Source organism: Lactuca sativa, chromosome 7 (assembly GCF_002870075.4).
Source record: "Lactuca sativa cultivar Salinas chromosome 7, Lsat_Salinas_v11, whole genome shotgun sequence".
NCBI classification, from domain to species: domain Eukaryota; kingdom Viridiplantae; phylum Streptophyta; class Magnoliopsida; order Asterales; family Asteraceae; genus Lactuca; species Lactuca sativa.
Genome location: NC_056629.2, coordinates 153,325,857 through 153,350,345, shown reverse-complemented (window position 1 = coordinate 153,350,345; position 24,489 = coordinate 153,325,857). Strand labels below are relative to the sequence as shown.

General features: G+C 32.6%; 3 protein-coding genes across 4 annotated transcripts; 1 reads left to right on the top strand and 2 right to left on the bottom strand.

Moving 5' to 3' along the window:
• Positions 1-2,249: 2,249 nt before the first annotated feature.
• Positions 2,250-5,409, top strand: LOC111904225 (transcription factor bHLH84). 2 transcript variants are annotated; one of them, XM_042896862.2, is made up of 6 exons: positions 2,252-2,790; positions 3,657-4,048; positions 4,156-4,329; positions 4,457-4,522; positions 4,629-4,694; positions 4,804-5,409. In XM_042896862.2, the coding sequence occupies exons 2-6, from the start codon at positions 3,707-3,709 to the stop codon at positions 4,894-4,896; spliced, it is 741 nt and encodes a 246-aa protein (XP_042752796.1). In that variant the 5' UTR covers positions 2,252-2,790; positions 3,657-3,706; the 3' UTR covers positions 4,897-5,409. The 2 variants fall into 2 exon arrangements, with proteins under 2 accessions (XP_023755773.1, XP_042752796.1); XM_023900005.3 differs by having other exon boundaries at positions 2,250-4,048.
• On the bottom strand, positions 5,228-8,614 carry LOC111904223 (vacuolar-sorting receptor 1). Its single transcript, XM_023900003.3, has 12 exons — positions 8,175-8,614; positions 7,306-7,998; positions 7,130-7,218; positions 6,958-7,027; positions 6,778-6,861; positions 6,606-6,682; positions 6,441-6,522; positions 6,267-6,349; positions 6,107-6,173; positions 5,887-6,015; positions 5,693-5,802; positions 5,228-5,483 (listed from the first exon to the last, which is right to left on the bottom strand). Exons 1-12 carry the CDS (start codon positions 8,488-8,490, stop codon positions 5,385-5,387), a joined length of 1,899 nt encoding a protein of 632 aa, XP_023755771.1. The 5' UTR covers positions 8,491-8,614; the 3' UTR covers positions 5,228-5,384.
• Positions 8,615-16,901: 8,287 nt separating this feature from the next.
• Positions 16,902-19,122, bottom strand: LOC111904250 (uncharacterized). Its single transcript, XM_023900030.2, has 6 exons — positions 18,442-19,122; positions 18,224-18,353; positions 17,899-18,068; positions 17,539-17,830; positions 17,279-17,457; positions 16,902-17,158 (listed from the first exon to the last, which is right to left on the bottom strand). Exons 1-6 carry the CDS (start codon positions 19,028-19,030, stop codon positions 16,998-17,000), a joined length of 1,521 nt encoding a protein of 506 aa, XP_023755798.1. The 5' UTR covers positions 19,031-19,122; the 3' UTR covers positions 16,902-16,997.
• Positions 19,123-24,489: the final 5,367 nt, after the last annotated feature.

Sequence of the window (24,489 nt, the reverse complement as noted above, 5' to 3'; positions counted from 1 at the left end):
CACACTAAGACGGTAAAGAGAGTTGATGCACAAGCTACCTAGATGAATACAAAGTATTTTGAGCACATTCCCTCTATGATGTCTTAATTTCCCTTTTGTGTTTGTAATATGATATAATATGTATTACTTGTTATTTTATAAACTATTTGTACATTTAAAAAGTAAACATTCTAAAGAATTGAATAAATTTTGAAAACGGAGACATCTTTAAAATGATTTAACATTATCTAAGATGCTTTATGTTGCATTCATCGATATAGTTGGGTATGAATCAAGAGATTGTGTGGTCCGGACACTTAAAAATAGACTTGGATATCCACATAACAATAAAAAGTTGTGTGTCATTCTAGAAGACCTTCACATGTTGGATCTTGCAAAGCCATCGTGTGGCACATGTGTGATTGTTCACATGTTACCTAGTGTATGATGTTTGAGCCTTGTTTAGTTGTTTACTTGGTCTGCGTCGTGTTAGCTATGACAACAAACTCTATTTAACCACTAAATTCGTGGAGATGGACCACTGCTTCTTTTAAAAGACAAAAGACATATACTTGAATCCCTTAGACTATTCCCATTAGCAACCCAAGTTAATCCATATTTTCTATTAAAAAAAATATTTTCTCTTTCTTTCACCTATATAACTCAATCCAATAAAATTTTCACCCCCATTAACAACCCAATTTAAACCAACTATTTATTATAAATAAAAAATTAACATGAAATATGAATTATATGGATATTATGCTCTGTTTAAAGAGAACATTTTTTTTCAAAAATTATTATTTTTTATTAATTTTATTTAGATAATATTTGATGTCCAAATTACAAAATTCAATGAAAACATAGAATATGACATATAAAAGAAAAGGAAAATAAATTGAGTGTGTGTGATGTGTGTGAGCGGTTGTGGTGTTGGTCTAATTCACCATTAATCATTTAATTTATATTTTCTTTCATTTAAGAAAATGATGAGCAACTGACTTAAAACTCCCCAACATGGGGTAGCCATAGAGCTAACCATTTAGAGTCTCTTAAGAGACATACAATTATTTTGAGTTGCACAATACTCATGGATTTGGGTATGGATGTCCATGTTATGCACTACATTCACTATATATACATTGTTTGTTTTCGACTTAAGTTTATTACGATGTATGATTTATTATGCAATGTTTTCCTTTTATAAAGTTTAAAGAAGTTTTAAAGAGGAAATGGTGTTATACTATATTGTGTACGTTTATATATTATTTTTGAAAGATGTTTAACCCATGTATGCTTCATTTTGTTTTGCAGCCTAACATATTATTTTGACATTCAACATTGAGGATGAGTGTTATACTTATCCAACATCCAATGCGGTGTGACCATAAAATGGTCTCATTGCAGGACTCTTTTTCGCTTTCTTTTCTCTTCTTTTTATTTTATTATTTGTATTAAAAGATAAAAATAAAATAAAAATGAAAGATGAAACATAAGTATAACCCACTTTGAAAGACAAATAACCGAAATGATGGGATAGCGATGTAATAACGAAAGATGATCTTGACAATAAGTAGTTAACATTTTGAAGAAGAGGAGATAGTCACATTTATAGCGAGATGTTTGGGGCTAGAAATAGCTTGATTTTCACATCCTTTAATAAAATTGATTTGTACACACAATTTAGGTGTATTTGAGAGAAATATCTAAACATTACAAAACCTAACTAAATATCAAGAACATCTTCGATTTCCAAGCTTCAACCCCAATTTCTTTCACTTGCTTCAATTAAACTCAAATAGCCAACATCGATCGATCATGAGACATTTTAGGTCAACCTATCCAATTACATTCCCTTTGAGATCCATAGTTGGACAAAACCAAAACCAAAACATTATTCATAGATTTCTGTTGGGAAGTGATTCGTACACAAAAGTTTTTTAGCATACACAACAATTTATGCATTATAGAATTATACAATATAACATTTTAAAACACCAATTGTTGTGTATGGAGAAAAATTGTTGTGTACAAATTATCTCCATTTCTGTTTGCTCACAATATGCAAAAAAAAAAAAAAAACGGATTAACAAATCACCAATAAACCTCAAATGGCCACCATTGATTGAGGGCATATTTTTACACCAATAATTGATTGGATTATCAAGAACAAAAATAGAAGTTCATTAACTAAAAACATCTTAAATAAAAATTATTAATCAATATGTAAACGATTTTAATGATTGAAATATATAAATTAAAGAATAACTGCCAGTATGAGAGTATGAATAATGCCAATATAATAACTCAATTAATTCACATATTAAAACTAAATTCACAAATTATAATATTAAATTAATACCTTATAATATAAAATTCGCGTTGAATTCATACGTAATCCCGAACACCCCAATATTCAAAAGAAAAAGAATGGCAGAGTTCCTAACAACTCCCATGGAAGCTTTCTCCTCTAAAACCCACGAAAACGTGCAATCACAACCCTTTAATGGAGTTCTTCATATTCAGAATCAATCTATCGTATATAATTTATGCCTCTTTCGTCTTCGCAATATTAGTTTAAAATCGGAGATCGTGCAAATGGCCGGCATATGTTTCCTAAACAATTAAGTTCCATCACTATCAATGCCAGATCTATCCAGGGTTTTGCTCCATGACTTCACCTAAATCACTACACGAACACGTAGAAGAAGAAGAAGGAGAAGAAATATATTTATGTTCCTTATTCAACATGCGACAACATCGCCGGGAATATCTCGGAACGCGGTTTCGCACCTCCTTCTTCAGTGACTGGTGTGTTTTTCTTCTTTCGTCACCAACAATTACGAGTTTCTTCTTTTTTCAGATATTTTTTTTATACAAAAAACCTGAGAGATCTCTACAGCTCATTGAAAATCTCTCTTTGCCTTCGTCAAATTTAATTTATAGTTTCAGTATAAGACTGTCGTACGTCATCAATATGCAAGTTGATTGTGTTGTTATCATTGAAATCTGTAGTTAACCTCTTTCAGTTTCAAAATCGTTAACACATATTTGTAACTACATTTTAATCATATACAGAGTATTGGAATATAAATCATTTGGAAAATTAAGAACTAAATCGATCAAATGTTGCAATGAGAAATTCATTTGGTAGATAATCTGAGTTTTATCGGTTTTTATCTAACAATTAGCCAAATGTAGGAAGATTTTGATCATTGCTTCAGGAATTTAAGATGACAATAAGTGTAATCTAGTAGCTACACATTTGTCTTCATATCTCTTCTGTGTCTTGAAATGAAGAATGAAGTTTTTAGATAAACAATTGACGATTATCCCCTTCTCAATTCTCAATGATGCCCCTTCTGACACGTATCCCTGTCAGCATGTTGATTAATCTGATTCAAACCCTATGAAAGGTCACGTTAGCTGTATTAGCACCTAAACAAACATTCTAATGATTGTTTATGACATAATCAAATTCTTCTATTTTAATATGAATATAATATGGTGATTAAACAAACTAAACCAATCAACTGACACATAACCCATCCATAAATAGCTTCTCTTGACACTTGTGATTTGACAGATAACTCCAAACATTTATTCTTTCATTTCTATTTCTATTTTCAACTATACAAAAAAAAAAAAAATGGAATCTGTGTCTACTCTTTTGGAAGGAGAAAGGAACTACTTTAGTGGAACATATGTTAGTGAAGAAGCTGATTTCATGGCACAATTACTTGGTAACTTTTCAACTAAATCACCTAAAACTTCCACCTTTGAAGATTCTTCTTCCTCTTCTTCTGCATTTTGGTCACAATCACACCATGAATCCACCATGAAAGATGATTACGAAGCTTCAATATCCATTTCAGACAATGCAAACACCAATAGTCTTCTTTTTCCCACTTCAAGCGGGGAAAGCTACCTCTCAATCTCCTCTTCAGGTGGCAACAACAAAAGGGGTATTTCCGTCATTCCTTTTTTCTCAAAAATGGAAGGAGAGGAAGCAACTGAGTTTGATAACATGACACCAAGTTCTAGGAAACGCTCTTATAGCTTCGATGATGTATGTTTAACATAGATCAAATTTTGTTTATACAACTTACTAAATCTAAAAATGTAATTGGTTTTGATGAAGTTTTTTTTTTTTTTTTTTTTTTTAATGATTTGTAGGTTCAAATGGGTTGGAAGAAGACAAAGTTTACAAGCATGAATGACTCAGATGATGACTCGAATAGATTGCAAGATTTAAGCCCAAGACCACAAGGGGTTCCAATGGCGAATTCAAGTGGCAAGAAAAGAGCAAGTAATGGCTCAGCAACCGATAGTCAAAGTGTCTACGCAAAGGTATGCTGGTTACAGTGTAGGAGTTTCAGTTCCAATACAGATATCTGGATACTGGGTTTTGGGCTCTTATGTCATTCAGAAGAATTACCTTTTTGCTGACAAAGTAATTTCTTTTTATCTTTTGTAGAAAAGAAGAGAGAGAATCAATGAAAGGTTGAGAATATTACAGAGTCTTGTTCCTAATGGTACAAAGGTACGTAATTGTTTTTTAAATTATCTTTTTTTAAGTTATATTTTTTTACTACATTTTCACGAAAAAAAAAAAAGGTTTTAATATTTCGTTTTTTTGGTTAATGAAGGTTGACATAAGCACGATGCTTGAGGAAGCTGTTCAATATGTTAAATTTTTGCAACTCCAAATCAAGGTTAGTAGACATTAAACAAACACAAACAACAATATTAAAAGGAATTTCAAATCATGAATTGAGATTGAAGATTGAAGATTGAAGCTAATGATGTTATGTTTGTTTGCAGCTTTTGAGCTCTGATGATCTATGGATGTATGCTCCTCTTGCGTACAATGGTATGGACATTGGACTTGATATAACTCTTCCTTCACCAAGATAATACATGATTCCATGATTCTATATTTTGCTTTTTTTTTATTCAATTTTTTGAGTCCATAACAAGATATATGCTTCTATGTTCAACCTTCATGGTTTTTTTTTTCATGAACATGGTGTCTTAAATGTTTATGGACATGAGCTTTTTCTTTAATTAGTTTTTGTATGAAAAAATGTTTGCTAATTTGTTGCAAACAGAGTGTTGAACATTTCTTGATAAAGGCAATATTGTCAATTTGTTCTTCTCAATTCTCATGTTGTTTTACTTGGTATTTTTAACATTTTTTGATAAACGAGGAACAAACAACTAGGGCTCACATTTGATCTCTGTCATATGTGCAAAAGACATGAATGCCCTTGTCATCCTTATCATTGAAAATAGCCCTAAGTGTCTAAATCTAATTCAAATTGGACACAGACCAAGTTTTCTACAGTTCTACACTAGTCTATATAAAGATGTGTGTAAACTCTTCAAGGGATAATTATGTCTTTTCACGCATGATTCTCGTTTACATGATTCACCACTCCACTTTGGTTGTCAAGAGGCATGTATTGTGCCATGATAGCTCTGATCTCTGAATCCATGTATGACTGAAAAAATGAGAGATAAATGTCATTTAATTTCAAGAAAAAGGGCAATACATAACATAATTTATCATTTAATCGATTTAGGGTTTATTTCTTTTTTACTTAATATGGACAAATGACTTAATGTAAGGGTAAAATGGTCATTTAGTGATTAAACCAATATACTTTTTTTTACCATTTTGAAAAAGAAAAAGGTGAAAAGACCAACTTACCCTCCATCTATACTTGTATACGAGATATGCTCCACCTGCAGCCATTGCTAAGCTCAAGAAAATAATCCACATGGCAGCCCATGAAGATTTACCTTTGCCAGCTGTCTTACCTGCAACAAATCATCATTTACATTTTATAATAATAATAATAATAAATACTGAAAAAAAAATAAAAAAAAATGAAAAAAACATACTTATGCAGGTATCATGGTCTTTATAATAAAGAAAATCACCACTGCAACTACACTCATAGCTTCCCCATGTATTCTTGCAACTGCATTCTGGACATTGACATGCTTTCTTCTCTTTACATTCATCAACATCTGTGTTCCATAATTTCATCTTATTTACCAAATTACCCTTCTAAAACCCTTCCCACCATTTCATTATGTCAAAAATATAAAATTTATTTACCTTCACAACTTTTCACACCATCGCCTTTAAACCCAGAAGGACATGCACATTTCCCGTTTTCATTATCCTGTTACAAGAATCCATGATTCCATTCCATACTTTTGTGATTCCATTCCATCATATTCATACCAAAAAGTCTAAAGCAAAAGAGAGCACAAACCAGACAAGCTGAGAATGAATCACCATTTCGGCTTTCATGCCAACATCCTCCATTATTGATCTTACAATGCCCTGGCCCACTTGCTACAAAAAAACATACACTTAATTACCAAAATACCCTTGAAAACTAATTTTTATATTCTTGACTCAAAAAGTGAAAGTATTAGTATAATACCTACACATGAGGTATACCCATCTCCTTTGAATTGTACTCCATCAACCAAAGGACACTCACAAACTCTCCCACGAAATGTATCCTGTATAAAATTTATAAAAATATATAAGATTTTTTTTTTTTATAAATTTGTGAGTTATGAGATATATAAAAAAAAAAGGGTACCTTGCATGCAGTGACATTGGCGGATTTATCATGCCAGCAACCACCATTATTCTCCAAGCACTCGTTTGTTTCCACACCTTTTTATATATATATTTTTTAGTAAATAAGAATTCTTGAATATTTTAAAAAATAAAATAAAATAAAAATGAAGATTATAGATTTAGGGTTTTACCATCACTAAGACAAACAGCAGGCTCGGTTGTTTCTTCAAAACCAGAGCAAATGGCCTTCAAAACAGCACCTTTTTCTAACTTTCCTGTGAACAAAGATTGAGTAATGTAAGTAATGGAATGGAATGGTTGATTCCATTCCTTCATTCTATTCCATTCCATCAGTAAATGTAAAAACTAACCTCGGTATTGTCTATTATTAACCACAAGTGTGGGCAATATGGTCACATCACCTCTTGACCCCTTCCCAATCTGAAAATTCCATAGTACTCCATTAATTATATTCCCAAAACCAATCAATGCTCAAAAGAACATTATATTAATGTCTAAAAATATATATTAAAAAAAACATACTTGAGCATCTTGTTCTTCTTTAAGGACAATATTATCAGAATCCGCATTAGGGTCTCCCATACATTTCTCAATCTTTCCCAAATCAAGTCCTACACATTCACACACAAAAAAAAACACATTACTATGAATAAACCCTAAACCCTAAACCCTAAACAGATATTGAAATAAAGATTTACCTAGGGATTTGATGACCTCATCAGCACACTCTTTATTATACTTCTTCTCTTTCATGGGACACCTTATTTGAAAATCTGTAACATAATCCCACCAAATCCATGCTTTTCTACTCTCATTTGCCACTTTAAACACACACAATTGTCTCAAATTTTCAATAACCACATCTTTTCCTTCATACCCTGTGCTAAAATCCTGTTCAGGATCAGGTGCACAATACCTTCCATGATTGATACACTGTGATTTACACTGTTTACTAATGGTAAACGCTTGAGGACAATACCATGTTATATAATGAGGGGTAAAAAGGGAATATCCACCCTTCTCAAGAATTTGTGCTGCCCCTTTGAAACTCTTCACAAACTCCATTAACATGTCGCATTTAACTCCACATTCATCGTTGCTATTTGTCCATAGTTCATATTCGACTCGATCATCTGGATGTGGAACGGATTCTCTCCAATCAAGATTTAGGTTTACCATGTCGCCGTTACTGATTGCTTTTTTCAGGGTTTCACCGAAGTTATTGGAGATTAATGCTGATGGGATTGTTATGTTTTCTATGTATTTTGAAGAGGAACCATCTTCTTCAGGTCTATCCATGGTGATTAGTGGTTCGTCAATGTCGTCTGCAACAAGAACAGCTGATGCACCAGCGTTTTGGGCGTTCCATACTTTCAAAGCAAAAAAACAATCTGGATAACAAACAAAAATTTGAAGGAGATTACGAAATCAATCAAATAAACAATGAAATGATTTAGATTGCGACACTTGATTATAAAATTAGCTGAATCCCAAATTCGTATTTGTCGTATCACCAAAAACAAATCATAAACTAAGATCTTCAAACTTAAATAAATTATCAACAAACCTCCACGATCGAGAAGAACAAATTTAGGCAATGCGCCGGGATTTGCTTTGAAAGAAATCCCGAATTCGTCGAACTTTCGACAACCTTTTTTGTTTTCTTTCGGGTAATCGACTGTTCCGGCCATACTACCGCCGTACTGAGGAATTCCGAAGTTGCCAATGGCACTGTCGTGATTTCCTTTGATGGATTCAGGAGAAGTAACTGTTAAGCTGTTTTTTTCAACTACAAACCTACCAATTGCGGATTCATGATGTATGCAGCTCAGTAGCATAAACCCTAGAAGGAGTTTAATCATCATCGATTCTCGATGCGCCATAGTAGAAATTGTTTCGAGAAATAAATTGGAGGGTTTTGGTTGAAGAAACGTTGTTCACTTCATCAGGTCTATGATCCTTCTATGCTCCATTGAAATTAATTGGAGAACCAACTATTCAACTTCGGTCATAAAGTACAATTTTTCTCGTGACCAAAATGGATAAAGACAAATACTTTAGAAAACCTTTTTAAAACATGTATAAAATATATATTCTTTTTGTTGTTTGGTTTGTGGATTGGGAAAATGACTTATTAAGGTAATTAACTATTTCAATTGTCCATATATAGGTAATGTTCTTTTTTTTGTACACATTAAGGTAACTAACTTGTTGTGTTTGTTCACATTTAGGTAATATGACCGGCTATCACCTGTTTTTGCTTATGTGGCATCCACCTGGCATTTGACTTGAATTCGTTGCACCTACGTGGCATGGTGCATATATGGGAAAATGACTTATTAAGGTAACTAACTATTTCAGTTGTCCATATATAGGTAATGTTCTTTTTTTTGTACACATTAAGGTAACTAACTTGTTCTGTTTGTTCATATTTAGGTAATATGACCGGTTATCAACTGTTTTTGCTTATGTGGCATCCACCTAGCATATGACTTGAATACGTTGTACCTACGTGGCATGGTGCATATATTGTCTTCATTCGATTACACTATAACTGTGTCATACGATTCCACCCCTAATTCTAAACCCTAGATCGATCGACGATGGCTTCTTCTTCCTCATCTTATTCTTCAAAATGATAAGATGAATTTCAAGCTGATCATCCATGTGATTGCGGTTTACCTTCTTGTGTGAAGATTTCAAGAACTCCTGCAACATATTCAACAATATTGATTTACCATCGAGTTTTGACAAACTCTAAATTTTATTCCTGGGTTGTCAGGAGTTCTTGAAATCTTCACACGAGATGGTAAGCCACAATCACATAGATGATCAGCTTGAAATTTATCTTGTCGTTTTGAAGAATAAGATGAGGAAGAAGAAACAAAACAAGTCATATGCCAGGTGGATGCCACGTAGATGCAACGTATTCAAGTCAAATGCCAGGTGGATGCCACATAAGCAAAAACAGGTGATAGCCGGTCATATTACCTAAATATGAACAAACAGAACAAGTTAGTTACCTTAATGTGTACAAAAAAAAAGAACATTACCTATATATGGACAACTGAAATAGTTAGTTACCTTAATAAGTCATTTTCCCATATATGCACCATGCCACGTAGGTGCAATGAATTCAAGTCAAATGCCAGGTGGATGCCACATAAGCAAAAACAGGTGATAGCCGGTCATATTACCTAAATGTGAACAAACACAACAAGTTAGTTACCTTAATGTGTACAAAAAAAAGAACATTACCTATATATGAACAATTGAAATAGTTAGTTACCTTAATAAGTCATTTTCCCTTGTGGATTTGATAGGATTTGATGGGAATTGGATTTGAAATCCGAGAAATTCTCATGATTTGTTGCAAAATTATAGAGAATTGAATTATGTTGGAATTAATGAAATACTTGGTTTCAATATTTCCTCCTAAAATCTATGACTATTTTGGGGTGATAATGGTGGTTTGAGAGAAGAAAAGAAAGGTAGATGGTATTGTGAATTGTTGGGTACCATTAAAATGACAAAGGTCCCATGTATTTGGCTAATGGCTATGATTATGATTTAGATATATGATTATGATTTAGATATATATAAAGAAAATTGTAAAATCTCTAGATATATTCCATTGACTAGGTGTGAGACCAATGTATTACATGAGTTTATTTAAAAAAAAAGTTAAATATTAAATTTTAATAATTTGAGAAATTTGAATTTATAAGAAAATTGAGAAAAAATTTAAATTATTAAATTAATGAGGTTTTAATACATTGAATACATTACATATATAAATTTTGTCTAATAAATATCTTACATATATATTACCTTACATATTAAATATGTAATTTTAATTTAATAAAATGAAAAATACAATAAAATGACAAGTGGAAAATACAAAATTCAAAAAATTTAGAAAATGACATGTGTCCAAATGAAGGAGAAGAAGACATGTGGCAAAAAGATTTTGATTTATCAGGGAGGATTTTTCAGCAAAGATTGATAGTTATGTGAATTAGTGGTTTAAAAGCAATTCAAAATATAACTATAATACCATAAAATATTAGTAGTTGTAATGTATGTGTTGTTTATATCGAGTTAACATAATTTAAGATTAATTTCTTGATAGATAAATAAAAAAGGAAAGAATACTTACTCGAAGGGAAATATGATTTAGTGGAGTCGAAGATGATGGTGTCCTTAGTTCCTACTAAACTTCGCTTTATAATGATGTCTTTGTTGATTAAATCCAATGGATGTATTTTTACTAAACCTAACAATGAAGCGGGTTTTGACCCCGATCCGTTACAAACTCATGCAAAATTAATGAGTTTGGATCATATTTTATGATTCGTTTACTCATTACCCGTTACCCCTTTTATTAAAAGGGTCGGATATGGATCACTATCGATTCGATCTGTTTATGACTCACCCGGTCTAAAATTTTGAAATATAAATTAATTATTGATAATTTATAATACATTTATCAATCTTCACGTAGATAAATCGAGGAGTTAGATTGTTAGACGTTCCGCTTCAACTTCCCAGTTCAACTCCTAATCCAAATGACCAATTACAGTTGACTCCCAATATAATCGACTTTGTGATATTTGAAATCGATATTCTACAATTAAGACTCAAGAGCAAGAAGAAAAGAGCTTCAATCAAGATTCAAGAACAAGAAGAAAATGTTGCAATCGAGTGATCAACATTCAATGATCATAATACATTAGAAAAGTTATCTATATAGCTATAACTGAAGTTTATTTTGGAATGATCATTGTTTGGTTTTAGTAATCATATTATGATATGTGGAGAGGTGTTTGACTTGCAGAAAAGTCAAGTCTGAGCGTCAACGACCTCACAAGAAAGTAGAGCTGTCGGGAGTTCCTGTTTGGAAATGGGAAGAGATTATGATGAATTTCATCACAAAGTTACCCCGGACGACGTGTATAGTGGATTCGATATGGGTCATTGTGGATCGGTTGCCAAGAACACACATTTCATTCTGATTTAGGAGAGTATTTCGGTGGAAAAACTAACCGATATCTACATTTGGGAGGTGGTAGCACGTCATGGGGTGCTGGTTTATGTGGTCTCTGATAGGGATGTTCGGTATTTCCAGGTTCTGGAAGAGATTCCATGAGGAGTTGGTTACCTGTTTGTATTTCAACACGACCTTCCACCCGTACTCTGATGGTCAGAGTGAGCGGACTATCCAGACTTTGGAAGATATGTTGCGGGACATGTGTTTTGGATTTTGGTGGTAGTTGGGATATGTATATTTCTTTGGGTTAATATTATAAAAGCCCTAAATTTTTAACACGTGATTGGAAAAAGCCCTGATATTTTTTTTTATTATTGTTGTGACCACAACTTTTTCGCAAACTTATCACTCTAGCCCACTTAACGAGTTTCATGGTTAAGTTGGTTAACTTTTTTGCAAAATTAGTCCTAAAAAGTTCAAATTTAGTCCCTGAGGTTTCAAAACAATTATACCACATGGTTTTTTAACTTTATTTTTCGTTTTTTGTATACTTTATTTATTTTTGGTTTTTTTATAAAAATATGTACATTTTTTATTTTCTTTTTTTATATATATATTTTACTTATTTTCATTTTTTAACTTTATTTTTCAACAATTTTTTAAAACATTTTTACCTTTTGTTTTCTATTTTTTAGTGTATGTATAGAGTATATTAGAGTTTTTTTAGGATTTTGCATATTTCTTTTCGTATTATATTTTATTTTTTTCATCTTTTTAATTTTTTATTTTTTTTTCTTATTTGTTTTCCAATTATTTGTTTTTTTTTTTGTATTTTTATCTTTTTATTGACATTTTTCAAAAAATATAAAATGTATTAATATATTAGTATATTACAATTTTGATAATTTATAGTTTTTGTAATTGTTTTTTATTTTTATTCAAGTAAATAAAGTAGTTATGTTTATATTTGTAATTTCGGTCCAACTTATTTTCTTTTTTTTTTCTTTTTTTTCTTTAGTGCTATTATATTTATGTTATGAAAAAATGAAAATTAAAAAAAAAATAGTTTGTTTACTAAGAATTAGTGTTTCAATGTGTTATATAACTTGCAAATTAAATCATATTTCTATATGTGATATCAATAGATTAAATTCAAGATAATATTTTTCAATTTGATAATAGACTAAAAAAAAGAAAAAAAATAATAATAGTCATCTTTATAAAAAAAAAACTTGTTATAGTAATTATATTGAATCAAGTTCGTTTACTTGAATCAAAGTAAATAAAAACATTAGAAAAACCATAAATAACTAAAATAGGAAAAAAAATAGAAAACAAAAATTGTAATATGAAAAAACTTAGAAAAAATATTAGAAAAACCACAAGTAAAAAAAATAGAAAAAAATAAAAAAATAAAAAGGTGAAAAAAAAAATATAATACGAAAAGAAATATGAAAAAATCTAAAAAAAACTCTAATATACTCTATATATACACTAAAAAATAGAAAACAAAAGGTAAAAAAGTTAAAAAAAAATTGTTGAAAAATAAAGTTAAAAAATGAAAATAAATAAAGTATATATGTAAAATGAAAATAAAAAATGTACATATATTTATAAAAAAAACCGAGAATAAATAAAGTATACAAAAAACGAAAAATAAAGTTAAAAAACCATGTGGTGTAATTTTTTTCAAACCTCAGGGACTAAATTTGAACTTTTTAGGACTAATTTTGCAAAAAAGTTAACCAACTTAACCATGAAACTCGTTAAGTGGGCTAGAGTGATAATTCTGCGAGAAAGCTATGACCACAACAATAATAAAAAAAATATCAAGGCTTTTTCCAATTACGCGTTAAAAATTTAGGGCTTTTATAATATTAACCCATATTTCTTTGGTGGAATTTTTGTATAACAACAGTTATCACGCCAACATTGATCGACCTCCTTTTGAGATGCTCTATGGGAGTAAGTGTAGGACCTCGATATGTTTGGGAGAGGTCGGTTAGCGGGTCATGGGGTACTCAAGACGATGTAATTGATTCAGCAGGTTTGCAACAGACTTCAGACAACTCAAAGCCGATAGAAAAGTTACGTAGATAGACGCTGACCAGACTTGGAATTTTAGGTTGGAGATATGATACTCCTAAAGGTGTCATCTTGGAAATGTGTCATCCAATTCAGGAAGCGGAGCAAGCTGGGCCCCATGTATATTAATCTTTTCAAGGTATTAGCCCGAGTTCGTATATGTTCCATTTAAATGATGTTCCATGGACCAAAATAAACGAAAAAGAAAAGAAAAATGCATTTAAATAACGTTCCATAGACGTTCGTCGCACATGATTATTCCCTCGAGGTTGTATTATGTTTCATGGACGTGCGTCTCGTGCGAACACGTCACAACCAACTAAATGAGTTTGATGTTTGTGTCATTGACGAAATGATTGGTAGAGAATATTGTTTGCGGTTCCTACTAATTTTTGGGTTCCTACAGGATCCGAACTATATATATATATATATATATATATATATATATATATATATATATATATATATATATATATATATATATATATACCCTAAAAAGCATTTACAAGATTTTGCGGAATTTTAAGAGGTACAAACTTTTAAGCATCATATACAATAATTTTATGCATCGGAGAATAATAAATCTTATCCGGTCAAAGACAGATTTTGAATAGGTCTTCTAAGCTTATCTTCAAATTGAATGTGTTAAATATGAAAAAGTCAAATAAGATGATGATGATAAGATTTTGAATGTGTCAAAGTTTAACCAAGTGTTCCTCATATCCAATTGAATCGGTAAATACTAAATCTTATCCGGTCAATATTTATGAAAAAGTCAAATAAGATGATGATGATAAGATTTTGAATGGGTCAAAGTTTGACCAAGTGTTCCTCATATCCAATTGAATCGGTAAATACTAAATCTTATCCGGTCAACATTTATGAAAAAATCAAATAAGATGATGATGATAAGATTTTGAATGGGTCAAAATTTGACCAAGTGTTCCTCATATCCAATTGAATCGCTAAATACTGAATCTGTCAATAATAATGAAAAAGTCAAATAAGATGATGATAAGATTTTGAATGGGTCAAAGTTTGACCAAGTGTTCTTCATATCCATTTGAATCGGTCTAATATGATGTACGCGTTATAAAACATTTCATATAAACTGGAAGAGACGCATTGATCTAGCATTCGTCTATCATGAATGCCTTGCCATTGACCGCAAAACCTTGGTTCTCTCTCATGCTCGCTACCTTCTCTTTTGTTTTTCTTTATGTTAAAATCGAATAAGCCCAAAAATGTTTTACGTTTAATCCTAGCCCAGGTATAAGAAATCTCTATTTGTTCGTCATTTTGTTTAACAAATTTTTTATGTCATTTTGTTGATCCGCACCCGTCGCTTTGTGCGGGTAAACGGCTAGTGTATATATATGACAAAACTGCAAATTTGGTCCTTGTGGTTTTCAAAAACCTTTGGATGGGGTCCAAAAAGTTTCCAACTTGCATGGAAGGTCCAAAATCAAGGTTTTTCTGGGTTTTTGGTCCAAAAAAACTTAAAAAGACGATTATGCCCTTTTATTTTCTTTTTTGTATTTTTTATAACTATTCTAATGTTGTTTTAATTAAAAAATAAAGAAAAAAGAAAAAAAGTATCCCCACCCCACCCTCTCTCTCTCTCTCTCGCTTCGTCTCTCTCTCTCTCTCACGTCTTTGTTTCTATGGATCACTAACTTTCTCTTTCTGCACAATTAATATGGAAATAAATTATAATTAAGATTGTTCTGAAGTGTAATTCGTTCTTCAACTGGATCAAAATCAATTGTCGGTCCATTGAAGAAGGTTTGGGAAAAAGAAAAAAATACGATACCCACTTCTTCTTCTTGATCATATCATAAGTGGAAATCAAAATCAAACCTTCAACAAATGAAAATCAAACCTCACCATCCCACTGGTCAATACAACCACCAAAAATTTGTTGGCTCCACCTCGAGGTTCTTACCCACCTGCTCCAAGCCTTGAGGTGTTGATTTATAGTCCCAATCTGAACTGAAACAAAAGTTCATACAGAGGTCGTCAATCAAAGAGGAGAGATTCAGAAGGTGCTTGAAATTAAAGTGGATCGAATTTATAGATAAAACGAGCTCATATCTATTCTCTCTGCACCACCGGCGGCAACGCCTTGCGAGAAAAGATGAATACCACTGGTCGCGGAGCTCTCAATACACTCAGATGCAGGTTTGAGGGCATAGATCTATGCCACACATTCTCCCCACGACCTTCAACGAGCACCTTTGATCGCGTTTTGTAACGAACACCCATTTCAGATGGAGAACGAGATGAGAGAGGGACAGGAAGAAAGTGGAGAAGATTAGAGTTGGAGTTTTGGGTGTCGGAAATGCAAATGTGCAGTGGTCGTTGAAGAGGGGTATAACGAAGATGAAATGCATCGATTAAGATGGAGTTACAATTCCGAAAGTAGGGTTATTGACGGCTCCGATGGTTTCGGTGGCGGCGAGAATGAATCCACAGGTGGTTCAATTTTGAATATCAATTTTCTTTCGAGAGATGGCATTCAGGAGAGAGAGAGAGAGAGAAAAAGACGAAGAGAGAGAGACAGACAGAGAGGGTGGGGGATACTTTTTTTCTTTTTTCTTTATTTTTTAATTAAAACAACATTAGAATAGTTATAAAAAATACAAAAAAGAAAATAAAAGGGCATAATCGTCTTTTTAAGTTTTTTTTGGACCAAAAACCCAGAAAAACCTTGATTTTGGATCTTCCATGCAAGTTGGAAACTTTTTGGACCCCATCCAAAGGTTTTTGAAAACCACAAGGACCAAATTTGCAGTTTTGTCTATATATATATATATATATATATATATATATATATATATATATATATATATATATATATATATATATATATATATATATATATATATATTGGTGTAGTTAGACCGCATAAAACCGCAACACATCGGAAAATTACGGTTAAAAAGCAGCTTTTCTTATCCAAACACTTTTTAAAATCAGCTTTTTCTAAATGCCATAAGCTAATAAACACTTTTCTTAATAATTACTTTTATGCTAAAAAAACTAACTCAAACATGCCCTTAGTTTTTTTTGCAGTTTTTAGTTTGAGGTTTTGTTTTTGCTAACCTCTATATTTTGGCATTCAAAACAATGTTACAAACAAAAAATGTACGAGTATAATCCACATAAATGTCCATATATTCATGAAATTATAAATACGTTCGAAAATAATAACAAACATACTCAACAAATGAAATATTTACCATTTTATTACATCCTTAGAAACGAAAAACGAGACTGGAACTCAAATTGTTAGATAATTGTATATAACCTAATTTAGACGAGATTTTTTAGGATGCCCACAATTAAGATTTGTGCTTCAACAACCAAAGTGTCGTTCCACAAGAAACCCTTTTTGGAGTCATGAAGATCGCTTAACAGCATAAAACAAGGGAACCCCCAACCATCAGATGTTTTGCAAAACCAATGGTCAGCTTCTGCAATGTATAGACTCCATCAAGATAAGCATACATATAGATAGCAACATCAACAAGATTTAGTGATGAAAAATGAAGTTTTTAGCTTCAAATGAGAGAAGTTTATGTATAATCTTATACCTTTACTTTCATGGGTACTGCCGAATTCATGGGTTTTTACCCGAATCTTGAATTTTGCATAAACTCTCCACTCATCCGATCCAGAACCAGAACCAGATCCAACATCATGTGGTCTTAGAAAGATTGAAAGATTTGTGTTTTTCCCTGTTTTGGATCCTTTAGGATACAACGACAATTTCCTGTTTCACACATATTCAAATCAACAATGACATTATGTATCAGAGCAAAAACTAACGAGTTATGAAAAGAAACGCACGTACCATTTCACTTGGCCAACTTTGAAATCCTCAGAGTACAACGCTTCATCTTTTAAAGCCGAAAAATTAGCAATTGTCCAAATGTGTGTATTCATCGTTATTGGCGGCTTGATCATCGACAAACATTGATCTTTTTGCGCATATTTTGGGACAACAAAAACCTCGGCTCCAAACTCACATGAATCCCCAAAAAGGTAACCGTTTTCAGCCTCCTTAAACGAATCTAGTGACATGAGTTTCCTGAAGCCCCATCTCGTTTTCTTCTCATGGAACCTCGTACGTTTCCCATCCCCACCTATAACCATATACAACAACATAAACCCTAAAACCCCATTGTTTGGTCTCAAAGTACAAACCTTGTACCTTGAATGGTTAGATAGTTGTGGCGTATATGATCGTAAATCAAGATTTTGAAGTACACATAAACCTCCCACCCTCTTTCAAGGCTTTGTGTGTCACATATGACAAGATAAAGAGAAATATGATCGTTTATGTATTCTTCCTCGTTTCCTTTTGGATATAGTTCTAGTTTCCTGAAAAATTTTGATCCTCGAATATCTCATTATGTACGACGTTTGGTTATAATCATTGTATTTATATATATATAGTCTCTAGGGACTATTATCAACATATAAAATTGTCCATCCACTTATATACAATCATAATTCAATGAGAAAGAAAAACTAACCATTTGTATCCGCTAGCTTCAAAAACATCGGATTCATACTTTACTATTCCAGCTTCAAACAAAAGAGAGAATGATTCGAGCTTCAGTTTGTAGTGTGCAGGTTCGTTGTTTCCACTTGATATAGATACACCTGCAATAATCGATCAACGTTAATGGAACAAAACTCTCCCAAATCATTCTATTGTTGCAATAGTAATTATGACAAAAATGGTTCTTACTTCTAGAAAGCGACGTTGTTTCTTGAACTTCCATAGCTTTCGTCCTACAAATTTGAGTCTGATACATTCGATCAACAATTTCAGTAAACGCTTTCTCCACATTCGTATCTCTCAAAGCAGATGTCTCAATAAAATACAAAGATTCTTTCTCAGCAAATGACTTTCCGACCTCCGTCAAAACAGTAACCGAGTGTCTAACATCGGATTTATTTCCGATCAACATCAAAACCATATTCGGATCTGCATGGTTCCTCAAATCTGCTAACCATCGTTGTATGTTTACAAATGTGATATGTTTAGTAACATCGTAGACCAGGAGTGCACCGGTTGCACCACGGTAGTAGGCGTCGGTGATGGCTCGAACTTTCTTGTGGCCGGAAGTGTCCCAGATTTGAACCATGATGTGCTTTCCGTCGATGTGGAGGGTTTTGGTGGCGAACTCGACTCCGATGGTGGAGTTGAACTCGAGGGTGAATTTGTTGTCGCAGAATCTGGAGAGTAAGTTGGATTTTCCGACATGGGAGTCGCCGATTAGAATGAGTTTGAAGAAGTGGTCGTGGGTGTGATCTTCTTCCCGGCGGCTTGACATCTTCGAGACCAGATTAGGGTTTTTTGCAGAGGATTTAAAGATCGTTTGTTATGAACACATGATGTGCTTCTTGTTGGCATAGAGAGTAGAGAGTAGAGACGAACGTAAAGACGTGAAGGAAAACAAAATGCATAGAAATGTACGAATCATGGTGAAAGAAAAGGATATAATTAATATCGCTTGGAATAAGTTAAGAAAACAATGACAAAATTTTCATAGAAAGAGATATGGTAATTAACACTATATTTTTATTTATTACATTTAACCTTTTAAGATAAGTTTATTCTAAAACATTTAGTATTTCAAAAAGTTTTTGTATATTTTTTACAAAGGTTGTGGCTTTAAATGGCCATTTTTAATCAAAAACTAGGAGATATGTCCGTGCTTAGGACGTTTTTTTTTAATTGTTTTTTAAGGTATGTCATCTTAAAAAAAAATGCATTTACTCGCTTTACTATTCCATTTGATAAATTAAATATGATTCAAAAAAACTATTATTAAAATAAATTACATTTTTTCAATAAAACAATTTAGGAAAAGATATTTTGTTAAATGAAAAGGAGATAAACCACATAAGGTCATCAAAATTCAAGAAAATCAATAAAGAAAGTAACAACAGCATCACAATCAAGAGCTTTGACTTACTATAATCCCTTCACGAGTTTAAATAGAACGCGTGCATAAAGTTTTTAATAAAATTATCAAATCACATTTGAAAAGCATGACAGATGTCTGTAAATGAAAATTCGTTTTTTCATCCTTCACCTCTGATGAATGAAGAATTGCATCAAGGTTAGTTTAGTCATCTTTGTGACAATGTGATACATATAAACTGTTTGGCCATAATTTCACAGGATGACACACATGTTTACCCAAACGATGTTAGCTACTCAATTCAATCACTAATAAAGTACATGTTGCACGAATGATTTGCCCTTTAAGGTAGTTTTAATTTTGAAAAGTATATGCTCAATTCTTGAAATAGTGAGGTACTTTTTTAAATATTGGTGAGATTTCACAAGGACTAGTGGGTAATCAGTATGATTTACCTGTAGTTATTCCAACAGTTAAATGAAAGAAATGGGACATACAAGATAAATGGGTATGCTTATATAGATTTTCATATATTGATGATAAGCTTTCTAAGCATTTGACTATTGGAAATTTAACCAAATGCACATCCTTTGGGTAGATTGTGCAAAACATAAACTTCATAAATGCACATGCTTGTGTAACACACAACACACAACAGAAAGAATAAATAAGAACCAGAAAGAAGGATATTTGATTTCGTGATCTTATTTTCAGGTAGAACAAGGAAGAATAAGGAAGTAGAAATCATCCAAAGTTTTTTGTGTGTGAAATTCGGTGTACATCAGGAACAAAATCAAAGAAAAGTGAAGGACAATTGGTTTTTGCTTTGGAGTTTGTCGAATAAGAAAAGGAAGAAAGAAAAGAGGAGTTTGTTTGATTCTTGATAAAGTTCGGCTGCCACTTCAAACAACAAATTTGCCAACAAAGCAAACTCATTTAAACCTACATGGCAAGTTTTATGCCAACTAAGCAGTCAGCGTGTTAAGTAAAAAGTCAACTCATTTAGTAAATTAATCATCCGGTATTCTTGAACGGTTTGTTAAGTTTAAGGGTATTTGTTAAACAGAGTAAACTTTGATAGTATTTTTTATATAGGGATTTTCTAATATGTGTCCTAAGCGTACATATAAGAAGTATTAATTAAACATAATTATTACCATAATTAAATGTTAAACATATTATTTATAAGAAATATTACCATAATTAAATATAAAATTCATTAATAATCTCCATAATTAATGCATTTCACATTTAGTTATGGTAATAATTATGATTAATTAATACTTCTTATATGTGCCCTTAGGGCACATATTCGAAAATCCCTTTTATATAAATTTGAAACTTAATTACCTATTTAAGTCATTTTCCCTTTATTCATAATCTTTTTCTCAAAAACATTAATAACAGCAACATACCTTTTAAAATTAGAATAAACTTAAAACTTTTTTTTAACTAATCAATGATCTTTTGTAAAGCATTGCAAGATTAAATAAACCACAGAAAGACCTTTGAAATACCACCATTAGATGTTACTCTTCATATATATATATATATATATATATATATATATATATATATATATATATATATATATATATATATATATATATATATATATATATATATATATATGTTGGTTTCAGACATTAAAGTTTATACCAAATAAATCTTAAAGAGAAGCTACATATAAACTCTTAATTCTAGCATCAAATTGCAAGGAGAGGTAAAAAGGACTTCAAAACCATGAATGTGGCAGCTCTAAATTAGATCAAAGAGTGTGAAAAACTTACTAGTTTTTGCCTCATGTTCTCCTTATATACTTCCACTAATGAACCAAGTCAAAGATAGTCATTAAATGAAAGTATGACACCTTGTGACAAGCATGGTGTAAAGGAATAAGAAAGATAATACACAAACTCAACCTCTAGTGGAGGTTGGAGGTTTTGAAAAGAAGTTAAGACCAAGAGTATGTTGCACATTTTCTTACAAATTAGCTAGTTACAAGTCCAACTAAATGGTTACTCAAAGTGTTCATTTAATTGTACATTACTTATATATTCATGACTTATGAATATTGCTAGTTTTTTTATTCTCTTTTATTATTATATCCTAGAATTAATAATCTCAATTAATTGTTAAAATATTATTTTCATAAAATAATAATTCTCCAACTAAAACATAAGCGTTGATAATTTTTATTAATAATCAAATCACTTTAATAAATAATCAATTAGTAATAACTTGTTATAAGATGTGACCCGATTAGATCATACGATATTAACAAATATCATTCTATAATGACTCTTGGAGATAAAAATCTTTCAATATGTGAAGCATGTATGTACACGGGAGGAAATATAGACGAAGGAAACTGAAACAAATGGCCAACATGCGAGAAAGCAACTGATGTTGGCTCCAAACCAACCGAAAATAAAAAAAAAACCAATCCAGCAAAAGGAAAACTTAAACCACACATGATAATACCTGACACTATTCCTAAACGCTACTCATATTAATATGTATATAACATCAAGAAAAATATATACATTTCCTAAATATATGTAGTTTTCAAATAACACACAAAACACGTATAGGAAAAGAAAAGAAGGTAACACTAGAAAGTACGTTTTTACTGCAATTGTTTGTGACTTTTATATTGGTATCCTTTACTGCCTAAAGTTGTTGTCAAAATATGTGTGATGTCAAAGCACATACAAAGTCGTTACTAATATGTTTTTACTACAAATGTTTATGTAACCTAATGTGGTTGTGTTGAGTACATGATATTGTCGATATGTGTTATAACTAATGTTTTAAACCTTCTATAATTTTTGAATGATAAGTTCATTGACGGAGATGTATTATTTTATGCTTTATACTTATAATTATGTCATTTTGATATGATTTTAAAATCTTGGTCCGAATTTTGCAAAATCAAAACCATTCATACATAAAATCCTAATCTTAACAATCTTTCTTTTACCACTGAAGGTGAAAAACTTTTTTGAGAGGTCATTACAACCATTTAGTAAACTGTAACGCTCGGTTTCGGATTTGCTCCGTTGCTTGGGGCTGCGACATAGGCATTAGTTGCCTCAAGGCTTAGGACTTGTTTTTGGCCCATGTCGGATGTGGGTGCCATGGTATAAATGATCAAAGTATTCGATTGTGTCTTCCGAAGCCAATGGTATAATCATAATTTGATATCTCAATCTTTTATGAATTTAGGGTTTTGTTCGGGAGGTTTTAAGGCTTGGGTGTGTTGTTAGGAGCGTAGGGCTTCTCGCCACCTTTTCATGGATATAAGGTTCGTTGGAAATGGGCCTATGATGAGGGAGTTATGGTATTTTGAAGTTATTGGCAATTTTGGTCCATAATGGAAATAATTGGCGAGGCGGTCCCATGCATGCAAGGTGGCATGCGCATGAGTGTGCCCACCATAAGCTGGGGTATGCCTAACGTAGCGTTGGATAAGTAAAACACGAGTTTGGGAGACGTACGCCCAGCGTACAGGAAGTACGCCCATCGTACGTTCAGGATCCCCAAAACCCTAATTTTAAGGGTTGACTCACTATTTAAGCACCTTAAGTCTAGGGTATACACCTATTTTTCATCCTCCAGTGTCTTAAACCCTAAATCTCGAGCTATAGCTTCATCCAAGAGTGTTGTGAGCCTTGTATGTGCATTTTTGGTGGATTCTAGCATAACTCAAGAAGTGGAAGCTTGGTACAAGGTGGTGGTTCAAGGAAAGGCTTGTGGATCTAGACTCTTTGTTGCATTTTCAGCTCATTGAAGGTAAAAAGTTCTTTGTAACATCCCAAAAATACAAGCCAAAAAAATTCATTTGAAAACATTCCTAAAACCATAATATCTGAATATCATATAAGAAAACCATAAGTCATGTATCTCAAATGTCATAAAATATGTCTCATATCAAAACTGATGTCAAGATTATGCCAAAAATATCAGAGTCTAACTCTCAGGCTAAATCTGTGGTGTGTGTCATGCCATCATCCCGAGCCCTTCCCCTTGCTAGCTGAAGTACCTGAAACCAAAACTGAAACTGTAAGCACGAAACTTAGTGAGCTCCCCCAAACTACCACATACCATGCAATAACATATAAAGCACATATTGGGCCTTGCCTACTGCATCGGACCGAAGTCCGGAACTGACTAGGGTCTTGCCCACTGCATCAGACCGAAGTCCAGAACTGACTATGGCCTTGCCTATTGCATCAGACCCAGGGGCGGAGCTTCAATGTTTGATTCGGGGGGGGGGGGGGGGGGGGGGGCGAAAATATAATATGTATAAAAATTGGTAAACATGGGGGCCACAACAAAAATTTTATATTTTTGGGCCTAAAATGTATAAAATGAAACTATAAGGACTATTTATAAACAAAAAATCGAGGGGGGGGGGGGGGGCACAACCCCCTTGCCCTTATAAAGCTCCGCCAATGATCAGACCGAAGTCTGGAACTAACTAGGGCCTTGCCCACTGCATCGGAGCGAAGTCCGGAACTAACTAGGGCCTTGCCCACTGCATTGGACCGAAGTCCGGAACTAACTAGGGTCTTGCCCACTGCATCGGACCGAAGACCGGAACTAACTGAACATAGCATAGCATAATCATAACATATAACAACAACACATATACTGCATATTGCATCGGACCGCAGTCCAGAACACATAACACATAGACATGCTTGGATCATAAAGACATCAAGCATACTGAACTACTTCTCGGGACCACCCCAGCATCAGACTGCAGTCCGGAACTACTGCTATCTAAATGGGTCGGCATTGTGGCCGTAGACCCGTTCCTACTGAAAGGAAACTCACCTCGAAGAACTGACTGCTGAAAA

Excerpts from the sequence above, each read along its gene's own strand:
- LOC111904225 (XM_023900005.3), top strand. The coding sequence starts at position 3,629 with ATGGAATCTGTGTCTACTCTTTTGGAAGGAGAAAGGAACTACTTTAGT. Across the intron at positions 4,049-4,155 it reads GCTCTTATAGCTTCGATGAT|GTTCAAATGGGTTGGAAGAA; the intron begins GTATGTTTAACA and ends AATGATTTGTAG. Across the intron at positions 4,330-4,456 it reads GTCAAAGTGTCTACGCAAAG|AAAAGAAGAGAGAGAATCAA; the intron begins GTATGCTGGTTA and ends TATCTTTTGTAG.
- LOC111904223 (XM_023900003.3), bottom strand. The coding sequence starts at position 8,490 with ATGGCGCATCGAGAATCGATGATGATTAAACTCCTTCTAGGGTTTATG. Across the intron at positions 7,028-7,129 it reads AAGAAGAACAAGATGCTCAA|ATTGGGAAGGGGTCAAGAGG; the intron begins GTATGTTTTTTT and ends TGGAATTTTCAG. Across the intron at positions 6,862-6,957 it reads TAATAATAGACAATACCGAG|GAAAGTTAGAAAAAGGTGCT; the intron begins GTTAGTTTTTAC and ends CTTTGTTCACAG.
- LOC111904250 (XM_023900030.2), bottom strand. The coding sequence starts at position 19,030 with ATGTCAAGCCGCCGGGAAGAAGATCACACCCACGACCACTTCTTCAAA. Across the intron at positions 17,831-17,898 it reads CAACTATCTAACCATTCAAG|GTGGGGATGGGAAACGTACG; the intron begins GTACAAGGTTTG and ends ATATGGTTATAG. Across the intron at positions 17,159-17,278 it reads CAGTACCCATGAAAGTAAAG|AAGCTGACCATTGGTTTTGC; the intron begins GTATAAGATTAT and ends TATACATTGCAG.